The sequence below is a fragment of the Perissodus microlepis genome, chromosome 2 (genome assembly GCF_051167445.1).
Source record: "Perissodus microlepis isolate ML-2025 ecotype Zambia chromosome 2, ASM5116744v1, whole genome shotgun sequence".
Lineage (NCBI taxonomy): Eukaryota > Metazoa > Chordata > Actinopteri > Cichliformes > Cichlidae > Perissodus > Perissodus microlepis.
Window position 1 is genome coordinate 29,568,583 of NC_140462.1, and position 25,030 is coordinate 29,593,612.

Sequence of the window (25,030 nt, forward strand, 5' to 3'; positions counted from 1 at the left end):
AGCTAACTGGCTTTTTCGGTTGAACTAATGGGTGCTTACCAATCTGAACACTGGGCGAGCCTCCAAGCGCGCATCCCCATAAAACCAGGAGAAGTGAAACGAATAAATTCACTATCATTTCCATGTCGACAGTTTAGTTGTCCACATCCACTAAGGTATTCTGATATTCCTCTGTTTCTCCAGAGATATTAGATCCCAGACATATTGGACACCTTCAGTCGTGGGGAGAAAAAAAATAGGAAAGGACCGTTTTCTGCAGGTGGCTAGCAGTGAAAGGACACCGGCAGTGAAGGAATGGTCGCCTGCAACGTAGGTTTGCCGTTTCTTCTTCCACTCCTCCTCGTCGCTCCCCTCCTGCCGCCAGCTGATACCTCCTCTAACGCACAGGCACACTGCGCGTCTCCGCTCGGCGAGCAGGAGATCTTCTCAGCATCACACCCACAAGTGAGGAATGTTAATGAGAAGGCGGACAGAGACGGAAAAAGCCGAGAATGAGCCACTTGGCGACAAGAGAGCACACGACACTTTGAAAAAGCGCTTCTTCTAAACAATGTAATCTTCTCTTTTTCCTAACATTGCAAAAATAAGAAGTTACATTTACAAATATGCTTTATTCACAACATTCGAGAGTTATAAGTGACACTTTATTTTCGTTTCCTGATGTACGTTTCAACTTTCCTTTGTTAGTGTCCCAATTCATTTTAAAGTCCACTTTTCAGCATCGTTGCCACCAAGTTTATGTTAAATGAACTTTCAATAAACCAACAAACAGACTTCCAGTATAAAAGTAGATTTTAGTACAATTTCCATACACTCATATGCTTTTTTTTACATTAGATCATCACATCTACTTTCCCCACACACATATATGTTTAAAGTGTGAATTTTGGGCATTTTACGGCTATTTTCATAACCACTTTAACTTTAAGTGCATATAAACATAAACATAACATTAAGATATTCAGTTTACAATAAGAAAAAGGAAACAAAGAAGGTAGAACTATGTAATTTTGTGATGTTATCTCGAAAAGGGCTACTGCTGGACTCAAAACAACTATAAGTATCTAAACATTTAAACCTTCTCCAAAACTAAACATCTTTTCAGTCAATATGAGCAAAACCACTGATTGATTTTTCTGTTGATTAGGTAATCAGTTAATCTGTGTTCACTGTGGGAATTTTCATTAAGTGATCACGAAGAAAGATATCTCTTCAGACCACTGTAGTACTTAGCTCCAGCTAGTTCCAGCAATCACTGACGATATCCAAAAGGCATGAGAAATATGGATGTGACAGTATATTTTAGATTTTAAGACTATACAAGTGTACTTTATGTAGTTACACAAAAGGATTTATATTAGCATTAGTAAGGGTTACAAAAGTCTACATGTAGTTTATCCAATATAGACCTTTAATACATATTTACAGGACACTGTTTTGACTGTATTTGTCACTCACTGTTTTGACTGACAAATATCACATATGTATATTAGACAGCTTGGATTGAGACATTCGAATATAGTTGGTCACTTAAAAAAACAAGCATCATCTACAGCACGTACAAGGCCAACATTTCTTACTGAGAAAACTCATCAAGTGCATCAGCTGGAGGCCATCACTCATGCCCTCCAGGAATAACCATCAAATGAATCTCCTCTTTAACTTTGATCTAGTGCTTATCTCCACCTTCTGCATACAAATCTGATGCAAATATATTCCTGGTCTTGGGTGCCATTATGAATGGGGTTAAATGGAGGAGAGCTTGCCTTGCAGCCAGCAGGAAATAAGTAGCAATCCTGTCACCTGCTTTTATGATATGCATATCTCAGCCTGCACAGACAGATGTATATTAATCATTGGCAATGCAAGATAGCAGTCTAGGAGCAAACTAATGAGGCTGAGAGTGAATTAGAGCTGAGGGCAGGGGCAGTTATAAGCAACAAATTGGCAGATTTCAGCACCATGGACAGCACATAACATGTATACTGTCTCCTGTTGTCAGAAGTCTTTAGGTGAATGAGAACACGTAGGGGTGGTAAAGATCCAAGATACTATAAGAAAAAACATCTTTTGTTTTGTTTTGTTTTTTGTCCATGATTCTAATTGATTATCACAACAATATTTTTGGAAATTGCAGGTAACTTCTTAAATCTGGTGGCAAGGATAGGTACAAATGGGCAAAAAACATACAGTGACTGGCCACTTTATTAAGTACAGTAGTATATACAGCAGTAGTGCTATTGCTGGTTTCTGCCCCCCAGAATTCTTTGTGGCAAAGATATTGAAAACATTCCTCACAAATTTTGGTTTATATTGACATGACAGCATCATGCAGTTGCTGCAGATTTGTCAGTTTCACATCCATGATGTGAATCTCCTGTTCTACCACATCCCAAAGGTACTCTGTTGTGTCAAGATCTGGTGACTGCCCATTTGCGTGCAGTCATTTTTAACAAGAAACTAGTTTGAGATGATCTGAGCTTTATGACATGCCACATTATCCTGCTTGAAGCAGCCATGAGAAGATGAGTGCACTCTGATCATAAAGGGATTGACATTTAAGCTCTGGTATTTAAACAATGCTCAGCTGGTACTAAGGACACCTAAGTGTGCTGAGTTTTTTTAAAAAAATATATTTTCCTGCATTTAATTTTGGTAAGTCTATGTTTTGTTAAGTCTGCAATTTGTTTTAAGGTTCAAACATTGTTGTGCATTCTGATATGTTCTTATACATACCGTGGTTGTATGGAGTGGATATTTGTGTTACTGTTGCCTTTCCATCAGCTTGGCACAATCTGGCCATTTTCCTTTGGCCTCTGGCATTAGCAAATCATTTTTACCCTGAATATTTTCTCTTTTTCACACCATTCTCTGTAAACCCTAGAGATGATTGTGAGGCAAAATCCAGGGTTGCTGCCATCTGAACGACTTATTAGATATTTGCTTTAATGAGTAGCTGAATAGGTGTACCTAATAAAGTAGCCAGCGAGTGTAATTACCCACATGAGCAGACAAGTACAATTCAGTTCGAAAGATTTGCAGTTTATCAAGGCTTTAGATGAAATTATGACTGAAATTTAACACAAAATATCTGTAATAAGCTATTATTACACATAAAAAAGCTCTGTGTGCACGTCTGTGATACTTATAGTAGGCTACAGTTTAATTTTAGGAAGGTAATTCTTAATTTCCCATGGTATGTTTTTAATTTCCAATTTTCACTCACTTTTGAAATGGCTGACAAAGAGTAAAGTATCTTAGTGTTTTAGCACTGCTGCCTTACGCACAAAAGTAATTTCTAAGTTAATTCTCCTGTCATTGTGCCCTTTATAAAGGCACTGGCTTGGGACAACCAGGTCTCTGTTGGTAGCTCTTTGTGTTTAAGTAAAATGCAAAGATGGAGTTTTCATACAGACATCAGAAAGAAATACACCCTTATCCTTCTTCATCCTCAACATCGTATCTGTAAACATCTGTCTATCTCCAACTATTCAAGCTGGAGCTACTGAATGTTGAGAGGAAGGGTACATGCTAGAAAGGTTGCCAGTCTATCACAAGCTAACAAAGAGAGACAGAGAATCATTCACACTCACCCTCACACCTAAAGCCAATTTAGAATCACAAATTAACTTAACCTGACCTAACGCTAGCTGGAGTAACTACACAGGCACAAGGACACAAGGAAGACAGGTAGACTCCAGTCAACCAGGAGCATCAAAGCAAAATCCTGTTTGCTGCCTGGTCATAATCCTGCAAAACTGTGGTGCCAGAATTTTGCTGTCTTAGTTACCAAAAAGAATTATACCCCAAATTACAATAGAATTAAATTGTATGACACCACTATTTCCTTTCAACCTGTTGGTTTTTTTATTTATTCCTGCACTTCCTTCGTTTTATGTAAATAAACCAAACGCCAAAAACTTTGCTTTCTTATGGTATCTTCATCGGTCAATTTAATTCTATACTCAACTGCTTGTGTTCCACAGGCACACATATGTTCTCCTGTTTGACCTTGTCTAAAGGTTCTGCCACGCATGGATTCCTTTTGCTGCTGCTGTTAGTAAGAATTTCAATTCCAGTGTGATTAGTTTAGAGCACATTTGCCAGTGTGCAGAATTGGCAGCCTGTGAGATAATTTAACTGTCACAATGCTGAAGTGTAATCTAATTAGTTTTTAGGGGTGTGAGTAACATTTTAAACACAATCAACAGCTCAGAACTCTTAATCAAATCACCCCACAAGCTGTGTAACAATGTTTACATGGGGTATCTTAACATAAAAAAAGCAAAAGAGTAGAATGAGAATTTTACATATGCTAATAAAACTGTTTCTGCCTTGTGAAACCATCATTGCGAACAGCTGGTAAAACTAACTCAATGTACTTTTGAGAACTATTTAGCTCTTAAGGCGTATGTGTTCCAGATATGCTCTAAAACCACATTCTAGAAAGCATTTACATTTCTGACATTTAGTTGGCTCCCCTATCTAGAGAGGTACACAGCACAACCGAGCAGCAATTTAGTGTCCCACTTATGACTATTTCAAGAAGACACTTAAGCTGTGATGGCCACACACTGACTAATGAAGTAGCATATTTCCTTTCTGCAACAGTATGCTGATTTTTATTATTCTGTAAGCAGGATCAGTATGAAATATTTACTGGCTATTATTGTATGTGTTTGCATATATTTATTCATAGTTTACTGATGATTTAAAGGCAAGTTAGTGTGCAAAATGTCTTCTGTGTTCTGCATTGTTTTATTCTATATTTTTGAAACTCTATGTTTGAAATGACTTTAAAAGCAGGTGTGTGCAGAATTTCAAGACAATTAGCATTGGCATGTTTTTGTTTAATAAAATAATAATTAGAAATTAGTTAACTGTGCATCCACTTGGGTAAATACGACCAAAACACAAAGCAATTAATATTGAATATTCTTGTTCAGTTCTTACTTGAAAAATCAGCAGGGTCGCATCTACTCTAGCCTTTTCCTATTTCTAAGGAACTTCCCAGCACAGAAAGCAGAAAGAGATGTCAGACATAACCACACTGCTGTCAAATGCGAGACTACAAGTTTCAGCTAAACCATATTTCTATTGACTAATCCTGTATTTCAAGGGAAGTTTGATATTTTAGAATATAAGCCCCTTCTTCCCATCTTTTGGGCTCTAAATAATTGACAGGGACAATAATGTTTGGTTGGTCCAAACATTTTTGATCTTGTTAATAATTTAGATCAAACATGGGGAAATATTAAAAAATAATACCAATGTCTTTCCTTAAAATCATGAGGTAACAGTCTCCACCGCCAAGCAAGTGTGCTGCCTCCAGGCTACATTGTGTAGAGTGAAAAATTCAACACTCCTCTGGTTCAAGAAAGGCGAACTCCAAGATCCACATCTAAGCACAGCACATAGGAGGAGGATATGAACTCAGTGTTATAAATTCGCGAGTAATGCATGTGTGCATTGGCATATGTGCTGTTTTTTTGTGCGACACACGTTTTATATTATATAACTTAGTTAACATGTTGTTTATGTGTGTAAAATATTTAATACCTCAGGGAAAAAAAAACGATAATAAATGCACCATGGTATCAAACAGCTGAGCATGAGAACACCCACCCACAAACAGATGTTTAGACTAGCTTCTGCAGCATTTCCAAAAATGTTCAAAGACTGTGAAAAATGCAACTGAATATAAAAATGAAAGTAAATATAATGACCTGGTAATAATTTATAGGCTATTTAATAAATAAAATATAAATAAAACATATTAATATAGATATTATTTAAAAGATATATGCTCTTTTAAAAATGAGACATCAGCAACTCATTTTAAAACAAAAGGGAGGGGCTTGTTAACTACTGTGTTGAGCCACCTCTTCTTTTTAAATATGTGGGAAGGAAACAAGACGACCATTTGCTGTAATTTTGAATGCAAACTACATTTAAACTGGATTGGATGACTTGATTTGGTAATCTTGGAATTCAGCTACTGAACAGCTCTTTTGTAGTATTGTTATTATTAATAAATGGAATTGCAACTAAAAGTGGGAACTTATGGATACAAATGCAACTGGAATTATTATAATAACTATTTTTTATTTTAGTGATTAGTTTTCTTGTGCTAGTTGATCAGAAAATAGAAAACAACATTGTTCTGTGACTTACAGCTGCTGCTGATGTGACACTGACTTCAGGGCTGTTTGTGCATACAGTAAAGAGGTGATGTGAATACAAAACAAGGCCTTTGGTCACACAGAAGTTGCTAAGCCAAGCATATCCTGCTATTAGAATTATTTTGGGGAGATAAACCTGCAGGGATCGGTCCCAAGGTCAGGGAGAGTGCTGAGACTGGACACTCTGACTGCCTATGCTTGAATCGATAGCATTCAATCAATCTTTACACGTATGCACTTACAACATGGCCTCTAAAATACTTTTCCTTGAATCACAAGAAAGTTTCCAAAACCCACTTAGTCCTTATGTAAGTAATATTATGTAATATATAAAAACTGTGTTTTGTAAGAGAAAATACAGTGTAGTTCTAAAGTCTTGAGTTACTCCCATCTCTTTGTATTTTGTAGGAAAATGAGGTGCAGTGATTTATTAGAATGTATACATTCACACATGAAAGTACAGTACAGAAGACAAAAACAGAGCGATTGAAAGTCAATATTTGGTATGACCAACTTTTAAGGTCTTTAATCCTTTATTTCTCCACTTTCCGTATATTTTATAATGACACATTGCCAAGATATGCCACATTTTCAGCTAATAGCTATTTGGGAATCACCTTGTTGGTGCAAATGCATGTCAATGTTAGTTTTGTCATTTGTCTCATAGATTTGGTTGAAGAAATGGGAAGAAATTATATGCGTATGCACCAGTACCTAAAAATGCAATTTAAAACTAGTGCTTTACTGAGTTGTCTGATATGTCACTGGTTCTCTCCTTTAGTTAGGTGCCTTTTTATGCTTGGATGTTTCATAGGTCCAGGTTACGTGGGTTAACAAACAAACATTCTTCTTAAAATGGCCAAATGAAAAATATGTGGAAGCAGCAGCAGATGTCCAACTTTCAAAACTTTGAAAGACCTCCAAAAAGCCTGAAAAAATATTGCTCAAGACTACTTTAATATCTGACTCCAGCAAAGCAATGAGTGGTGACTCAAGACATTTGTACAATACTGTAATTAAAATGTTTCCTTTAGTTATGAATCATATTTCATGTGTGAGAAATTGTGTGGCAGAAATTATATGCTTAAACTACGGAAAAATGTGAAGTGTTGAGCTTAAAAGCATTTAGGAAGATGCTTCAATAATACCTAAATAAAAAAAAAAATTAATCATATGAATATATGACACTGTTAGACACTGACACTGTTAAGGAATTTATTAGTATTTGGTGTCATCTTGTCTTCAGGGTTCCCTTTATTTTTGTTTTAATGAGTCTGTTTTCAGGCCAAACAGTTAAAAATGCTGCTTTTACTGGTAGACTTAAAGTGATCTTTGATGTGGATTGTTCCCGTAACGAAACAACTAACTCCACACTGCATTCAAAGAGAAGCAAGTTTATAATAGTTTCTAGCTGTATTTCCTAACTAAATCATGTCTGATGCATGTCTCTGTAGGTTGTCATGGTAGTGTTAAGAGCTTGAAAAGATATGGCAACTGCCTTCCATTTTCAAACTCTTAAGACCATGTCTGATGTATGTTTGTTTGTTTGTTTTTCAGCTACATAGCATAATACTTCATGCACATTTTGCATATCTATGCATTTAAGGCTGTTGCATTATGTCATTCATTACATTAAATTAATCATTTAATGATACCATTATGTTACTCACGGGATTCTGTGTTCCTTTCTACCTAACTGGTTTACATAGCTCTGCCTAAACACCTGTTTTATTATAATATAGTCATTCATACACAATTAAAATGTAAGTGATATGTAAATTAAATTACAATTGCAAGTCCAAATGCTTAAAAATGATAAAATGCTTCATGATTCCTGAGCTGGATAAAACTGATGACTCCACATTTTTATTTTAAAGGAATTAATTGTCTAGCTTCTTTTATAATCTCTAGTTCACTATTTTATTCATCAGCTTTTACTATCCTTTAATTTCTGCTTTTACTGTTTCTTATCCTCTATTTCTTCCAGGTGCAGCCTTTTTTGACTTGATGGCAGTATTTCATCCCTGTCTTTCCTCACTCTTTTTTGCTCTTGTGCAGAACTAACTTTAATGATGGGACCCATGGTCGTGGCTGTTTTACAGATTTTTTCAGTCTGGCTGGAACTAAGCTTTTAGCCACTTTGAGCTCTGACAGGAAATGGCATCCTCCACACTTCCTAACCGACCATATTTAAGGTACTGCCAAAACCCAGACAGCTATGGTACCTGTGAAGGGTCCAAAACCCAGACAGCTATGGTACCTGTGAAGGGTGAGGTAGTGGAAAATTGTAGCTGACCCAAAATCTGTTTTGGTCTTTGGGGAAAAAAAATACTCCATTATGTCTTCGGTTTCAGATAAAACATTCCCAATGACAGTGTGCAAACATGAGAAAAAAGTAAAAGTAAACAGAATGTACTTTATTTGCTGATAGATGTGATAGTTACTGAAATATTACAACATGGCACTCTTTGCCCGATATGGTCTTTTGAATGAATTTTTTTTTGTGGTAATAATGTTACACAATGGTATAAATTTCCTGACAAGAAAATCATTGTCTAGACTTTATTTCTTTATTTCAGTGCCTAGGGAAAGGTTCTAAAAGCACAACACTCATGTGTGAAAACCTTGTTTAAAGTAAATGAGCTTCCAATAAGCCTTGTGGCCTCTTCTCCCAAACTGTTCCTCCACTAATCATTGCCTGACTGTCATGGTGCTTGTATTGGTGCCTTGGGTGGGTGCCTGGCGAGAGGTCATGTTGGATTAGAAAGCACCCTGCGTGATATAGGTTACTGCACTGTGTTACTAGCAGGGTGCTGGGTTGTGGGGGTGGAGCACAAGTACACACACAGACACACAGATAAACACACACACACACACTCGCAAAACCACAGACAGATGAGTCACACCTGTAACAAGAGCTGCATCTACTGTTGCGGTGCTATAAATGACATCATTAATCTTTTTGTTTTTATTGCTTCCACTGCTGGTAGCCTATTAGCAGATGTATCATTATGTTTATTTTTGGAGCAGATAAAAGCCTCAGCTAGCAGCTGCAATGTGTACTGCTTATAAAGACAATTCAGTGCTAAAACGCTTCAAAGGTTTAAAATGTCTGATAATCTTGGATTATTTACAAAACTGAAGAAAAATAAACTTTCCAAGCAAATGTCATGTAGCATTTCATATGTATTTAAATATAGAGTGGAAATCCAACTCTTTGTTTTAAAGTGATACCAGTACTCTAGTGGCATTGCATCTGTTTTTCTCCCAGGAGAGCATTTTATCGACTCATCACTTAAAAGAAATCTAGATGCCGCCATTGGGGGGCACTGCAATGCAAAATCTTTTTCATTTGTGATTCAGCGAGACCTGGAAAGAGTCTACAGAGCTATTAAAACTAACCTCAAATATGTAATCAGTAAAATATATACTGTTCTTATGAGTCATACTTTATATGCTTTTAAATGTTATTTTAGAAGCTTCAAATACTGTTTTTTCCCCATCTCAGTCTGACTACCATTCTGTGTCATAGGCTGATTTTTGTAGTCTGTCTGTAACCATGGCAGCTGCAGGAGAAGAAAAAAAATGTTTTCGTCATGTAGTGAAATCAAAAAAGAAAAAAAGAAAAACAGGAGATCAGGGCAAATAACACTTTAACTGTTCCGTTACATGAGCAAACCTGCCCTAAATGACTTCAAACTTCATTAATATGACCCTATTGTCATGACATGAGGTCAGCATTTATCTTGCTTCATTAAGCCAGAGACAGATTTCATACGAGAAGTCTCACAGTGATGGTCTGGGGTCATTTTCAAAGCAGGTTTTCATGAATAATTGATGGCTGGTTTAGCAGATTAGGAGAGGTCAAGCCTAGGTGAAGAAACAGATGTCGCATGATGTTCAGAATGCATATGGACAGTGCAGAAGGGAAAATGTTGTAAATATAGACCATTTTTGTCTTATTGTAAGCAATACAAATATATGTTAACCAGCTGCAGGCTGAGTAAGAATCAACAAATAAGTAAAAAAAAAAAAGGTAAAGAAGATGAGTATTTGGAGCATAGCAATTAATGAAAAACAGTTCTCGATTTAAATCTTTGTTTAATTTAATCACATTAAATGGTGAAAAGTTGCTTGTTCATTTATTTTTCTTTGCTTGTGTATTTCACAAACATATGGTCCCAGTTCAGTAGTGATCCATTTACACACAATAAAAGTGTCAAATATTACATTTGCTGGAGGAGTGGCAGTGTCACATGGCCGTCTGAGCAGGAATAGAGTGTTTCACATCCACATATCTTCTCAAGAGCAAATCAAAATAATATTAAATAAATATATTAAATATATATTCTATACATATATATTTTTTTATACTTTGTTTTCATATACATGCATTATTTTAACATGCAAGGTAATTATAATGTTGCACGTTGCATTAAAGCTTAAATAAAACGCTTAAACGTATTAAACTTGCGAGCATACTCCCGCTGGGTAATGGCAAAAATTAATCAAACAAATAAATAAATTAATAAATCGATAAGCATCATCAATCGATCTGCGCGTCTACAGTTTATTTCTTAATCAGTCTTTGTGGATTTGTTTGCATCACATCAGTTGCTTTATCTGCAATCCTGTATTAACCTCTTAAGTACTACAAAAACAAAGCTTCAGATTTTATACTTACGTTTTAGGAAAGATAAGAAAGACTGATTTGGAATGATTTTTTTTTTATACACAAATGGTCACAATGTGTGTGTTTCTTTTTAAGTTAAATATAACAATTATAGTAATATATAATGACTCTCAAAAATCATTTTGTATGGGTAGGTTTCACATTTCTTTAAGTTCACTTTGATAATTAAGAAACTTGTGACGGTGTGTGTGTGTGTGTGTGTGTGTGGGGGGGGGGGGGGGGGTGTGTGTTGATAATACAAGATCATTTGAAGATAATCACAAATATATAGACCAGTAAATCACATTAAAGAAGAGGAAGGAGAAAGGGAAGAGAGCTCTCGAGTACAGGTCAACTCTTTTGGCAGCAGAGGGGATGACCGGCTTTGGGGGAGGAGGTTTCTTGTTGTTCTTTGCTTGGGATTTGCCGAGACCAGAACCAGTATCGATGGCCTTCCCGTAGCAGTCAAAGTTTGACAGTTCAAAGTCCCGTGGGAGTGAACCCACAATGCTAAAATCATTGGTCCTCAGGTCGGATTTAGAGGTGCATACCTTCTTGCAGCGGGTCTCAGCAACCTGGGTGGACAAAAGCACACACAGACACAGACCGACTTGATTATTGAATTCTGCATCATTTCTCTCTAAAAATACGCTTATCTGTGTGAAACATCTGAGCCATGATAAGATTAGAGTAATATTCCGAAAGCGCTACGGGCAGCCTCTAAGGCAGAATAGCCACGGCAAAGTGGTTCAAAACTGGTGGAGTGAGCAACAGACTGACTTTACAATCCATAAAGGCTTGTAGCTTTATCAGTGGCCCCAAGATTATTCCACCTGTACAGCAAGTTCTTCAGTTAATTTAAGACTTTAAACCAATGAAACCATACCTCTACTGCATTATTCTGTACTGTAGTGTATTGTAGCTTGGTAAAAATTAAATAAGGATGGTTAGCTGCAAAGTTCACACTGGAACACTATTCCCATGTTGACCAAAGTTAAGTTATTAGAGCAGACAGAACTCATCTGCTACTTTAGTTTAAGTTCTGCACATCTTTCCTCATGCCTGTCACTTACCTCTTGCTGCACAATCAGTTGTTCTCTACTTGTTTAGTAGCTGCCAAAGGTGTTTTCTATTACATCCAGTCACTTGAGCCAAAAACATGCTCCACCAGGAAACCCAGAGTCCTGCCATTTAACTGGATGTTATTTCGATGCTGAAGCACGGCTGCAAGCCAAACACACCCTGAGTGGAAGTGGCCTTTCCCAGCGAACAATGCACAGGAGCAGTTTTAATGGAGCTGATCAGTCTATACCAGCACATTATATATGCTTCATTTGTCATGAAATAATGAGGGAATGGGCCTGGTCTGGCCACAAAACTGCTTATTAGTAAGCCCTAAAAACAGGAGACTATGTATACAAATGTCTGTAATTCCTAAAGACTTGATCCAAATTTGTTGTTAAACCCGCTGAATTAAAGCCAAAAGTCTGCACTTCAATCACATCCGAATTGCTTGATTTAAAATCCCCTGTGGTGGCGTATAGAAGCAGAACTGCAAAAATGTGTCTTTGTCCAACAAATTATGAAGGTAAGTGTACCTAACAACATCACATAATATATAAGAGTATTTTCTAATACACAAATACAGACACATGCATTTTTCTGCAAGTTGGAATTTATCTTTATCAGACTAAGACTGCATGCGGTTTACAACTGAAACCCTTTTCCATCACGTCTGTACTTTGTATAGATACCTTTCTTGCGAGCCAAGCAGCACAAAACAGCATATAGAAACATTTTTGACTGTGCCATTTTTAAACCTCTTATTATGGCAAAAGGTAACTGAATGCCACACTTGCTCTAACTACTCTTTGACACATTAAAAAGTGTTCTGTTTCTTTACAGTAGTGATGATGTCACATTGATTCTGTATGGAGGTTTTTCTCCAAACTGAAAGGAGCATTGAAATGAGGCTATGCAAGATAGCTGGACTCAATTGAAAACAGACTACCCTTTGAAAATGTAGTAAAAGAGCTGTTTGATCTTGAAACTTGGATAGAACTCTGATGCTAAATCAAAGCTACGGCTATTTTAAGAGGAATAAATATCTTTGGAGCCAAAACTAGACTTGCTTTGTTTTATGAAATTTTGCCTAATATGGCTGTTCTCTCATCTAGGTTCTTGTGACTCCTCTATAGCCTCTACATGTTATCACAACCTGTGCTTACACAAAACAATCTGCAGGAGGACTTAAGTTAATGTCATCCAAAAAAAATCCCTTTCATCGACTTCCCTAAAGGCCTGCGGGGTGAACAGGATCTAATCAGACTAAGGATGCTTATTCACTGAAGTCATTAAGCTCATTAAAGCTTCATTATTTTGATTTGGTTTTGACAAGAAAACCTATTAAACCTCAATGGAATAATGTAATCCTCTCAGACCAAATGTGGTTTGGACTAACATAGACTCAGAGGTAAATTAATTGCAATTAGGGCATACAATCGGAAGACCCATGCAACATCCTCCCTGTGCATGTAAGTGTCAGACTTGAGCCCTGACCAAGTTGTGCGTATGTGTAAGCCAGACACAATGCCAATTATTAATGACTGGATTTCCCTTTTCTCAGTGCCGTAATATTCCTATCAGATACTGGATCTGGTTGTTGATGTGGTTTGGGAGCTACATAAAATCAAAAAAACTATACACAGGCATTCAAACACTCAACAGTCACTCCACAACAAAAATTCACCATCGTTAAAATGTTTTGGTGATTAACTGGGGCATCAAAACCCAAAGAGGTCGTTATGAATATCATCATTATTGATTACACAAGCGTCTGTGCTCTCATTAAGCAAAATACAACTGAAATCAAGTCCCACATAACATAAATACCCTCGATGTTATCTTGATGGATGATGCAAATATTTATGCCTAATGTATGAGTTCTTATTTAGGGTTTCAGGCAATTTAAAGATGTTTTGGTTTATGCCTCCATGTCCAAATATTCTTTAGCAAAAACTAAATAGATATAAATGGATAAAGAACAAAATCAGAGGTTTTAAACGCCTTTCAATGGGGAATTTTAAGCTTTTGATATGTCAAAAAATTGCTTTTTTTCTACTTGTATTTGAAGACAAAAGGTTTTGCGTTTTGGCACCTGAGTTTCTGTGTTCCAAAGATAGGCATATATTTTTACGCATAATGTGGCCACGCCTATACCAGCTGCCCTCATATAGACGGACAAGAAATGGTGACATTGAAATTATACTATGCATATGCAAAGTTGAAACTCTGAAAAGTAAAAGCTGTTGATGATCATGATAAAAGATCTAAAATGGACTGCAAAAAATGGATTCCACTAGTTTGAGCACCATATGCAAAGCATGTGTCCTCTGGTGCATTTTCATTTGAATTGCTCCTGTTATACTACATGCAAACTCTCATAAGAAGGCTACTTAGAGGTGACTTACAGATACAAACACACTCAAATGATCAAAAACCAAATATACTGACATGCAAGGTGCTGACGTGAAGCGGTGTCCCTCCGGTTCCGTTGACCGTGTTGTTCCGGGCAGCAGGGCTCTTTCCTGCAGCCTTCTCTTTGGATGCTATCTTTGCCTTCTCTGCCTCAATGCGTTTTGGGCTGTTGAGCATCACTTGAACCACGGCATACTCCACCAGCGAGGCGAAACCAAACAGCAGGCAAGCAATGAGCCAGATGTCGATAGCCTTGACGTAGGATACTTTAGGCAGCTCTGAGGCCAAGGAGGTACACTCAGAGGACAAAGAGAGCACTGAGAGGATGCCTGTATGGAGAGTTATAACAAGAGACCTTGTCAGTCATCATAGTCAGATGAGGTATTTTTTTGTTTTTTATATTGAGAGATATGTGCACATTTTAGTCCCTGTGAAAACAGCTAGTAATCAAAACATAAAACCTTCATCCCTGTATAGCAAAAATATTTATTTATCACAGAGGTAAAGCATTTGATTAACTTACGGCTGAGGAGGGAACACTAATACGTTTCATCTTTAATGAATAAAAAAATAAAAAATTCATTTAGTAATACACTAATCTGCAAAAAAGCTTTTAGAATGTTGGAGTTACCTCATTTATTAGGACATTTCCAAGAGCTCAAAGAGCCTTTAATGAAAGAGCATTTTTAAATCATTTTTACAGGTTAGAGATTCCTTTGCAAAGCACCAAAGCATCCTTACAGGATACTAGTGATGGGTCGGTCGCGAACGAAATGGCTCTTAGAGCCGGATCTTTGAAGTGAACGATGCGAGCCATGGGTTTTTGTTTTTTCTTTCTCCTGCCCTCTCTTTCACTTTTTTTTGCTTCACGCTGCAAGTCACCCGTGTGAGCAGAGACGGCAAACAGAGCCTTGCGTTTGTGCCCCTCCCTGTATTAACCCCTCAGCTCAGCGCTGAGCAGAGGGGGCGGTAGTTACATTCGCAACAGCAGTAGCACACAACAAGAGCAGGAGGGAGAGGGAAAGAAAGAGAGCCGGGAGCAACAACAAGAGACAACACCGTCACATTGGAAAGGTACAGTAAAGAAAATGAGTGACACCAAGAAAAGAAGCAAAGTCTGGAACCATTTCAATCTTAGTGACCCCATAAATATTTATATATAAACATACATAAAGAAAACTATGTTTTTTTACATTATTAATTCCTTTTGTGCATAATTTTATATTGTTGTTAATAATTAATTCATTAAAGCAACAAAAAAACCTGAAGAGCTGAGCCGAAAGAGCCGGTTCTCTAAAAAGAGCCGGAAATCCCATCACTACAGGATACAGCAGAAATAATTACAGCCAGCCTTTAGAGGGTGTTCTAACAAATGACAAAGAGCTTTGCACAATTTTTTTCAAATAATAGTGCTGCTTCAGGGACACAATAAAAAACACAAATAGTTACTAGGTTTTGCCTCCAGGGCCCTATTTCAGGAAGCCGGTTTAGAAAACTCAGAGTGAAAAACGATACTCAGGGTTGAGTAACCCCGAACTGTCCAACTCGGAATATTCGGTTTCAGAAAGGCTGATAACAATTAGTTCAATCAACGCGGAGTTGCGTCAACCCCAAGTTAAGCGCGCGCACGAGGATACATAAAGCCCTGATCAGTGGAGCACAGATCAAGCGAGTCACCATGGAGATGGAGGGAAAGAAGGTGCGGTCGACGTATTTCACAGCGCTTGAGGCCGAAACCCTGATGGCAGCATATGCCGACAACATGCACATCTTGCAGAAAAAAAGTAACACAGCCACAGCTGCAAAAGAAAGGGAGCATGCATGGCAAAACATAGCCGACAGAGTCAATGCGTGAGTGCAAATGTAAACATTGATCTAGGGATCTCCACCCATTTAACACGGTAATGTACTATATCCTATCTATTATCATTGTATACATTTAATGTTGTGATGTGATGTGAGCGCAGGTGCAACCCAACAGGCCCCAAACGTTCCTGGCAGCAAGCAAAAATGAAATACAAAAATATAGTCCAAACAGGTGAGGTGTAATTGTATTACGAGCCATGGTGCTTGGTCTGTTTGTCCCATGCAAATCAATTGCAGTTAGAGGCTACATTCATTGTCCTTCTGTAAGCACTCATTGAAATTATCTGAGCACATTACAAGTACATATTTGCTTACTCTGTATGCTCAAATGTGAGCCGTTATAGCCAACAGAAAAAAAGCGGAGGCCCGAAAAACAGGTGGGGGTCCTCCACCACCACCACTCACAGAGGCTGAGCAGTTGGCCCTCAGCCAAAACAGTGGGCGCCCAGTGGCTGAAGGCATCTCTGCGGGGACATCCTCTGAGGCAATAACCCCGCAAGACACAAGTGCCTACATAAGGGGTAAATCCAAAACAATACATGATGTGCATACATCCTTTCTTCACAGTCACCTTTGCAGTGCGACACATTCATTTGATGAACTCCTTACCAAAATGAACTATGTTGTAGTGAAGTTATTGTCCTACTGATTTTGCCTTCCCTCAGTGTCGGTTGTCTTTGAGAGCATAATGACAATGAGGTGTACGGTGATTGGTATGTCTGTTAATTGCCAGTTGGGCCCTTGTAAGTTATGAGTGACCTGTATGAACCCCATATTCTTTCAGTTGATGGTGATGGTGTACTGCATCTGGTGCAGCCCCCTGTTGAGCCAGACCAACATGCAGTTGTGAGTACTCGTAATACTCCACAGACTACATGTGTCAACAGTAGAACAGCAATGTTGTTAATGTCTCCACTACAGGCAAATGATGACGAAACAGTGACAGCTGTTACAGAGGAGGAAGCAACAGAGACACACCATGAGGTTTACATCTTACAGTGGAAAATATAACAACTGAATACAATGTGGTACTATGATAACACCATGGACGTACTATGTCCCTGACAGAGTGATGATGGAAATGAAGAGGAAGAGGGTCCAGCCACTCCTCCAACAAACCTTTCCACAGTAGGATGTTCAGCACTGAGTCACAACCAACCTAAGTAGGCATGTACTATGGATGTCAATGCTATGTCCTGTGTTGCAATAGCTCCCTGTAAAGCAGCTGTACAAGACATATTTGGTCAAGAAAATACAGAAGTGCGACATGGAAATGGTACACCTCGAGCAGCAGATCCAAAAGTCCAAGTTGGAGATTTTACTGCTGGAACAACAGTTAAGGGTGGGTGAAGTGGTCAGAGATGGACGAATTATGTCAGTGTTTGTACAACATACTAATATACCTTTTTATACCTTGTGTACAGGACATACAGGGCGACCAATAAAGCCAGTTGACCAAAAAATCTGTGTATTCGTCTTGTAACATGTTGAGGTGACGGGTCACAAGAAATGGTTGTGACATATGGTGTCTCTGACTACTCTTCCATCCTGTATGTTCGTGGGTGGGTCAGGATGTACATCGTGTGGATCACTGCTGATGTCTGGTTCAGATGGACAGTGTTCTCCTCTAATTGTGGCAATGTTGTGAAGAATCACACATGCCACAATAATGTCACATGCCCTTTCTGGGGCGACCCTGAGTCTTTGCAGGCACTGGAACCGGGCCTTGAGCATTCCGATGGTCATTTCAACTCTGGCCCGTGTCCTGCAATGGGCCAGATTATATCGCTGCTGTGGGCCCGGTTCAGGGTCAGGGTAAGGGGTAAGCAAATAGGGTAAACATGGATACCCCCTATCACCAAGCAAGTGGCCAGTGAACCCTCCTAGGACAGAAGGATACACGTCAGTGCAAACGTCCCTGTAGCAATTGGTCTCTGTATATTTCAAAGTATTTTCGACCCACCATGTCCAAATTTGGTGCTCAGTGTACATTCACGGAAAATTCGTGAGTCATGAACAGAGCCTGGCCACTTGGCTTCCACATTTGTGATGATGTTGGCAGCATCACATATGATCTTCACAGTGCAGAGAACACAAATTAGCATCCATTACTATAATGACATCACTTGTTAGTGTGAAATGCTACAGGGAACTATGTACCTGTACATTGATGCTGTGGAAAGACTTCCTGTTCACATAGTCCCCTTCATTTACTGAGGGTGCAATGATTGGAATGTGGGTGCCATCTATACAGCCAATCACGCCTGGGAACCCTGAAAATAGCTGCAACATGTAAGTAGTAGTTCAAGTATCACCACATCATGGATTAGGTTTTGTTCATCCTGATACCTGCAATTTTGTGGAATCCCTCTTTGATGAATCTTGTGGGTCTGTGACCGGGGAACACCACAAACGAGTGCAGGAGACGTTTCAGTGCAACTGTAACATTCCTGACTGCCCGACAGACGGTAACCTTGGAAACGTGCTCAGCGTCACCAATATTGTACAGAAAGCTCCCGTTTGCAAAAAAACGGAGTGCAGTACAAATAATATGTAATGAACTGAGAGCATGTCCGCGATGTGTCACATGAGCAATATATGGCCTGAGGATGTTATCCAAATAAATTATGGATTGTGCTGAGAAACGGTAACGTTCACACAGGAAATCATCAGGAAATGATAAAATGTCCAAACGCGCTCTAACCACTCTCTCCCGGCGGAGAGCTCTGCGGAGAATTTGGGCTCCAACATCTACTGGCTCTTCAAGGAAGGGGCACGCCATGTCTGACACTTCCTACAGTCAGGTTTCCGACAAAGAGGCGGGGACAGTCAGGGTTAGTTGCAGTAAACCTGCTAGGGGGCAGGTTAGCTTCACGGAGTGTGTCGTCATGGTGACTCACTCAGGCTTCATCTGAACTCGCTTTGTGAAACCGAAGACCCAGAGTTTTCGTTCACTCAGGGTGTACTTACTCAGAGTTTGCACTAAACCGGCTTCCTGAAATAGGGCCCAGGCCTCATATGGGTCACTCATCAACAAAAGGTTCATACTGGGTTCAGGATTTCTAAACAAATTGCTTCTTTCTCACTGGAATAAACTTTAATTACAGAATCGTGGAAGCCTACCTATTAACAATAGCAATATTGGGGTCTTGTTCATCAGTGAAAATAAAAACAAACGTGGGCTATTTGAGAATGAAAAACAGGAACAACATACTGTACAGAAAATTTCTGTTGTGTCATGGCAAACCAAGTTATATTGTTACATCTGTTCACACTCCCTATGCGGCAAGAATACATGCTGTTTAAACATAAAAACACACACCTCAGTTCAATGAGCACATGGACACATACAGTATATCCACATGTACACACACACACACACACATAGACACACACACACACACACACACACACACACAGCACAGAGCTATAAATGAGAGTATTCCCACACCTGGGTGCTAACTGACCTGGACTGATCCCATTTAGAGAGAAGTCAGGGGAGGCTTCCAGGAGGAGTTGGAGTGATGATGGAATGAAAGTGGTGATAAACAACTGGGGGGAGGATGGAAAAAAGGAAGCAGTGGAAGACTGAAGTGGGATAACAATGGATTATCTTATCTGTGCAGCCCTGAACACACACACACACAGACGTGCCAGTGTGACACTGGATGTGGGTGACACTGACATATTACACACAGGTTGAATTATGAAGGAGGGGGACAAGCAAATGGAAAGATTTTTTTCTCAAGCCAGCACAAGATCTACAAATACTCTGTCAATTCTGAAAAGTGTAGTGTTTGTAAAGTGTAGTATAAGCATTTACAGCATATGAAGGAAAGATAATGCATAAACATCTATAAGAAATAGGCAAATATAACATCTATACAGTGATATATAACCTTGCTTGAGGCATTTTTCTAATTAATCTGAACACATAAGGGTGTGCCAAAACGTTTATATTTTGTACATGTAAGACATACTTGAAATATGTCTGCTGTACAAATAGTGTTAAAATTGTTAGTTCACTACATTCATTCATGTGACAGTAGTAGTGTCTTTATCTGAGTATTTTTACATTCAGGACTTGAATTTCAAGTTGTAACATCATTCAGAGATGGCCTTCTCTGAAATAGCCGAATTACTTATTCAGCTATTTCATTAAACTGAATGCGAAAAATCACAGTGGAGCCTGTGATTTGGAGCATTTGAGTGGTAAGTTTATCACTGTTATGTATTGTACCATACCACATCAGAAGTTAAATTAAGCTACAATTTGACCAGGTTAGTTAATCAGTTCCAGGTGTCACATGTTTTGAGGACATCCATTAAGTAGAGACACAAGACAGAAGGGCATCCACGGGGCAAGACAAAGAAATTAAAAAAAACTATAAAGATGCTATGAGAAGAGTGTGTTTTAGCTGAGAAAATGACTGTTAAAAAGAACTGACAACTTCATATTAGCCAGTGGTGCCAGCCTGTGCTTAGAATATATTAACCTAGTTCCTTTTTCCAACATACAGGCCTAAGCGAAAGACAAATTGTGTCAACAATCAGTGTTATAAAAAGGGGGCCACTAGATATTGTTCATCTGGGTCCTGTGATTTATGCAGTACATATACAAAGTCACACTATAATCTAAGTACTACCAGTACCAGACAATCCTTGTCACACTAGTAATCTACCTGAACCTCCCTCAGGCTTGATACAATGTGTGCTTCTTTAATTTGGAAAAAAACAGCACCTGTGTGCTTCAGCACACTCCTTCATTACTTTGGTTAATAGGGATCAGGTGTGCCCTGTTGGCCAGCTCAAGTAGCTTCTGCATTCCCACTGTCTCCGTAACACTTTATTGACTGCACGGAATAACATAAGAATTTAAGTGAAAGACAAGAGCCTGGCTTTGCCTCCAGCAATAATAAGCTAAAATTTACCAAAAGGCATTTTATCAGTGGATGTTTATAGGAATCAGCTTCTTGTCTAAATGGGAAAAATAGCTTGAGTGGATGAATGTTTTAGATTTTAAACATAACAGCAAAGAGAAACCAAAGTTATGACAATTAGGCATAAACCAACTGGCTAACCAGCAAAGGGGGCAGTTATTGGTCTTAAACATGGGTTTAAGCTCTCAGCTCTGATTCATGTGTATTTAGTTTACACTGGACAAGGGTTCTTCCTTCATGGGTCCCATCTGTCAATTACAGCGACATTCAATGATTTGTCACATACAGAAAAATGATGGCTATGACACCAATCTCGACAGATAAGTCCTTCATGGTGTCAAAGTGATGGATAAGGTCAGTGATCCATACAAACATCCAAATACTTTAGAGTGGTTTCTATTTATTTACTATAGCCTTTTGCCCGATAGAAATCCTTTTAGACAGTAGTTTAAATGTCTAATTCCTCCAATAAAAAAATCCACTCTCCCCCATCACTCTTTTTGATCTAATTATGCACTTATCCCTGGATGGACACACAAGAAATAGTTCACAGATAATGTGTACTGATAAAGATCGGTGAAACTTATCAAGTAATCCATACCCAAAGGAACCCTGGCAGCACTTGCGTCAGGGTTAATCCAGAAGGAAAGCCATGAAAGGACTACGATGAGCAGCGTAGGGGCATAAACACCCATCATGTAGAAGCCAACCTGTCGCCTTAGGGTGAAGATAACCTCTACACAGGTGTAGTACCCTGCATGACAATGGAAACAATGGTCACGTATCAAAACATGATTTCATCAAAACATAGCTAAGGTAGTTAAGTAGGCATGTGCTTGATGGCACTGGCAGTGCCTTCATGCACATGATTTATGTGTCCCAATTCAGAGAAATGGCACTGTATGAAGCCCATGCTCCACCTTACCTTTTCCCATAAAGCATAATTAATTAGAGACAATAGCCAGCAGTAGTTTTAAGATCAATAAGAAAAAATAAAATGTTACGTATTGGTTGAAATGTGGTCTTCAGAGCATCCAGTCCCTTAACTGAAATAGAGCAGGTGAGAGAACTACTGCTTCCTACTGTGAATGTGCCAAATGTGTAGGATGTCTGAACCTGCCCCAAATCCTTTGAGTTATTACTGTTAGAATTGGCACTTCCATTTTCTCTTTTTTTCTTTTTTTAAGTGATTTTGCTTGAAAGTACTATACACATTCCTACTAATAACTTATCTATTTTTCAATCACTCATTCCTGTTGGAAGTAAAGCCATCATTAGTAAGCCAGAGGAATAAGAATCCATAAGATTCAGACCTTTTCCAGGAGCCTTTTGTTTCTGAATATAGAGCCTAGTTAGTCGGTCTAATGGGATGGTAGAGTGGGTGGGCTGAAGTAGTATTTAACTAGCTCAGGGATCTCTGGAGCTTTTATACAGCATATAAGGGCCGCCTGTGTCGCCAAGCAGGCTTGAACCAGTCGTAGACAGAGGTGATCTTTGTGTCTGGCCAGGTAGCCATGGCAACCAGTTAAAAGCCTGACTCATCGTCAGCAGTGTGCCTCCCCAAGTGTGAGAGCATTGAGGTCATACCAGCTCTGTTGGCTGATAGAGATTTTTCCATTTCATTGTGAATTCATTTTGTACTCACATAAGTCTGCATAAGTGTATACCACAGTACCACTACCGTTTTCTTTTTTGCAGTTTTACTTTTATTACAGGATTAGTTATTATTCTTAGTTCGGCTAGCAGCCTGGAAAATGGCAACTTTTACAAGCTGTCTGCTACCCTTCACTGGTATTTAGACACATTTAAAAAAGAAGAAACCTCTTCTCAACAATATTCAGTAAGGACCACATAATTGTATATAAGGGTACTGAGGCCTGTAATGCAATTCAATATTTAGGACCAAGAAGGATAACCCAGTAGGTGGTTCACTTCTGGCAGGGTACACTGTCATGATAACTGATGCTGCACACCTAATTTGCTAGCTTCAAACACAGTTCAAGACAGCAGATAAAAACATAAAATCACCACCTGGGGATAAATCTGATTTTTAGAAATAATAAACAATTTTATGATTTCATATTTATATAGTAACATAATTCTACAATAGATTTACACATACATAACATTTGCAAATAAGCCTACTTGTTTGAATTATTTTTTCTTTATTTCATTTCTGTTTCGTAGTAACTTTTTTTTTTTTTACTTTCTTTCTCAACCTTTTGCTTTTTTTTTTTTTTTTTTTTTTTTTTTTTAATTCTTTGCATGACAAATGGGAACAAACAGATCTTATCCTGTGTAGTCCTTGTTGTACATTTGGCCATTTGATGATAACATCAGAATTTTTGGTAAAACACACTTGGGAAAATCTTGGTTAACTTCCTTAAGAAACCACCTTCGTGTGATTGTTTAAAATAATAGGCTGTAATGGACATATTGAAGCCAAATAATTAAAAGATATTCTTGGAAAACTGAATGTTACCACTGTTTTTTTTACTATACTCAGTGCACAACCTATTAGCTACACCTTGCTAGTACTACATTCACCCCACTTTGGCCTTTACAACTGCCTTAAATCTTCATAGCAGAGATTTCTCAAAATCCTGTAAACATTCTTCAGAGATTACTTTTATTCTTATTGTACAAACGGATGAGATTTTCATGGTAAAGTGAAAAATAGATCCAGTACAGAAAAAGCTGCATTATGCTGGTCACACAACTTCAGCTTTTTGCAAGAGTCTGCACAGACAGCATGCTAATGCTAAGCTAGCCAGACAGCATACGGTACTAAGAGAAGAGTCATCTGTGTCCTAGTTTGAACAGCGACTTGTGTTGGTGTGTTGGGCTCAGGGATCACATTCACATAAAAAAATAAATACATTTCAATGGTTTTTTTTTTTTTTTTTTTTTCTATCTTTACATTTTATTTAACCATGAGCAAAACCTTCCCTGTGGTTTGTCTTTTTAAACTCTAAATTACTTTAAACTTGTCAACATTAGGTTTGACTACTGATAACACATCATGAAATAGAAATAATATGAATGAGAGGAGTTTGCACTGTGACAACTCAAAGTCACTCCATGTTTCAAATTACAGCGTGTGCTAATATTATTATTTTGTTTACTTTGAGGAGAGTCAGAGTAACCTTTCAGTCATGACTAAGTAAATTTGTAATATGTATCAAGTTATCTGATACATCTGTCTACAGTTAATGGCAGACATATCCATATGACTATACTTTTAGGTTGAGGATAATTTTCTTTAAAAAAAATTTATATTGCTTAAAACAATGTTCATAGAAAGTTGGAATTTTAGCGCAGATGCCAGCGCAGGGGGCAAAAAAAAAGTAATTTAGTAGTTCAATATACCCATTCAGACTTCTACTGTACATTTTTACTGTCAGCTGAGAGTAACTACTTTCTTTGGATGGTCAAAACTTTTTAACTTTCTTATCACTTTATATTGTTTCATAACGATGAAAGTACCTGTGCCTGCATAGTATTTGGTGCAGTTTCCATAAGTAATATCTTCTTGTCGGATATCAAACTGTGGCAGAGCAATAGCATCCATTTGCACAGGGTCTCCTGTCTGCCACATAAACTGCAGGTCATCTGTTGTATAACCAACTGGAAATCAGGAGGGCACAGATACAGAGATAGAAAAACAGTCAAACACAACAGATATATATAGTTTAAGCCCACTGTTACCACCCTTCCAATGAACATAACAGTTCAAATGCATGAAGCCATCCAGAATATGATACATCTCAGCAGTCAGGTTTGGCTTTACAGGGTAATGGCTTCAAGTTATGTTGCTTATTTAAGTCTAACCGCTTTGTAAACAAGATGCAGTAAAGACATGTCAAGCTCAATTAGCTATGAGACTCTCACAA

General features: G+C 38.3%; 2 protein-coding genes and 1 long non-coding RNA gene across 10 annotated transcripts in view; all 3 read right to left on the reverse strand.

Annotated features, from left to right (window-relative positions):
• Positions 1 to 440, reverse strand: part of gria2b (glutamate receptor, ionotropic, AMPA 2b) — a 52,267-nt gene extending 51,827 nt beyond the window's left edge. For 5 of the 8 annotated variants that reach the window (XR_014802904.1, XM_084954719.1, XM_084954760.1 and 2 more), the window contains exon 1: positions 40 to 439. Coding sequence is in view for 7 of the 8 variants with exons in the window: in XM_084954719.1 (XP_084810845.1) it covers positions 40 to 124 (85 nt within the window). In the remaining variant the exon portion in view is untranslated. Of the gene's footprint in view, positions 1 to 39 lie in introns of all 8 variants that reach the window. The other 3 variants (XM_084954709.1, XM_084954699.1, XM_084954728.1) reach the window with 3 other exon arrangements.
• Positions 441 to 10,263: 9,823 nt separating this feature from the next.
• glrbb (glycine receptor, beta b) overlaps positions 10,264 to 25,030 on the reverse strand; it is a 30,437-nt gene continuing 15,670 nt past the window's right edge. The window contains exons 7-10 of the mRNA XM_084954772.1: positions 24,624 to 24,764; positions 21,739 to 21,891; positions 14,368 to 14,660; positions 10,264 to 11,429 (exon numbers count right to left, since the gene is read on the reverse strand). Of these exons, the coding sequence (XP_084810898.1) occupies positions 11,133 to 11,429; positions 14,368 to 14,660; positions 21,739 to 21,891; positions 24,624 to 24,764 (884 nt within the window). The 3' untranslated portion in view covers positions 10,264 to 11,132. The remainder of the gene's footprint in view (positions 11,430 to 14,367; positions 14,661 to 21,738; positions 21,892 to 24,623; positions 24,765 to 25,030) is intronic.
• Positions 17,950 to 21,729, reverse strand: LOC146392877 (uncharacterized). Its single transcript, XR_014802906.1, has 2 exons — positions 18,358 to 21,729; positions 17,950 to 18,272 (listed from the first exon to the last, which is right to left on the reverse strand). It is a non-coding gene; the product is annotated as an uncharacterized LOC146392877 (long non-coding RNA).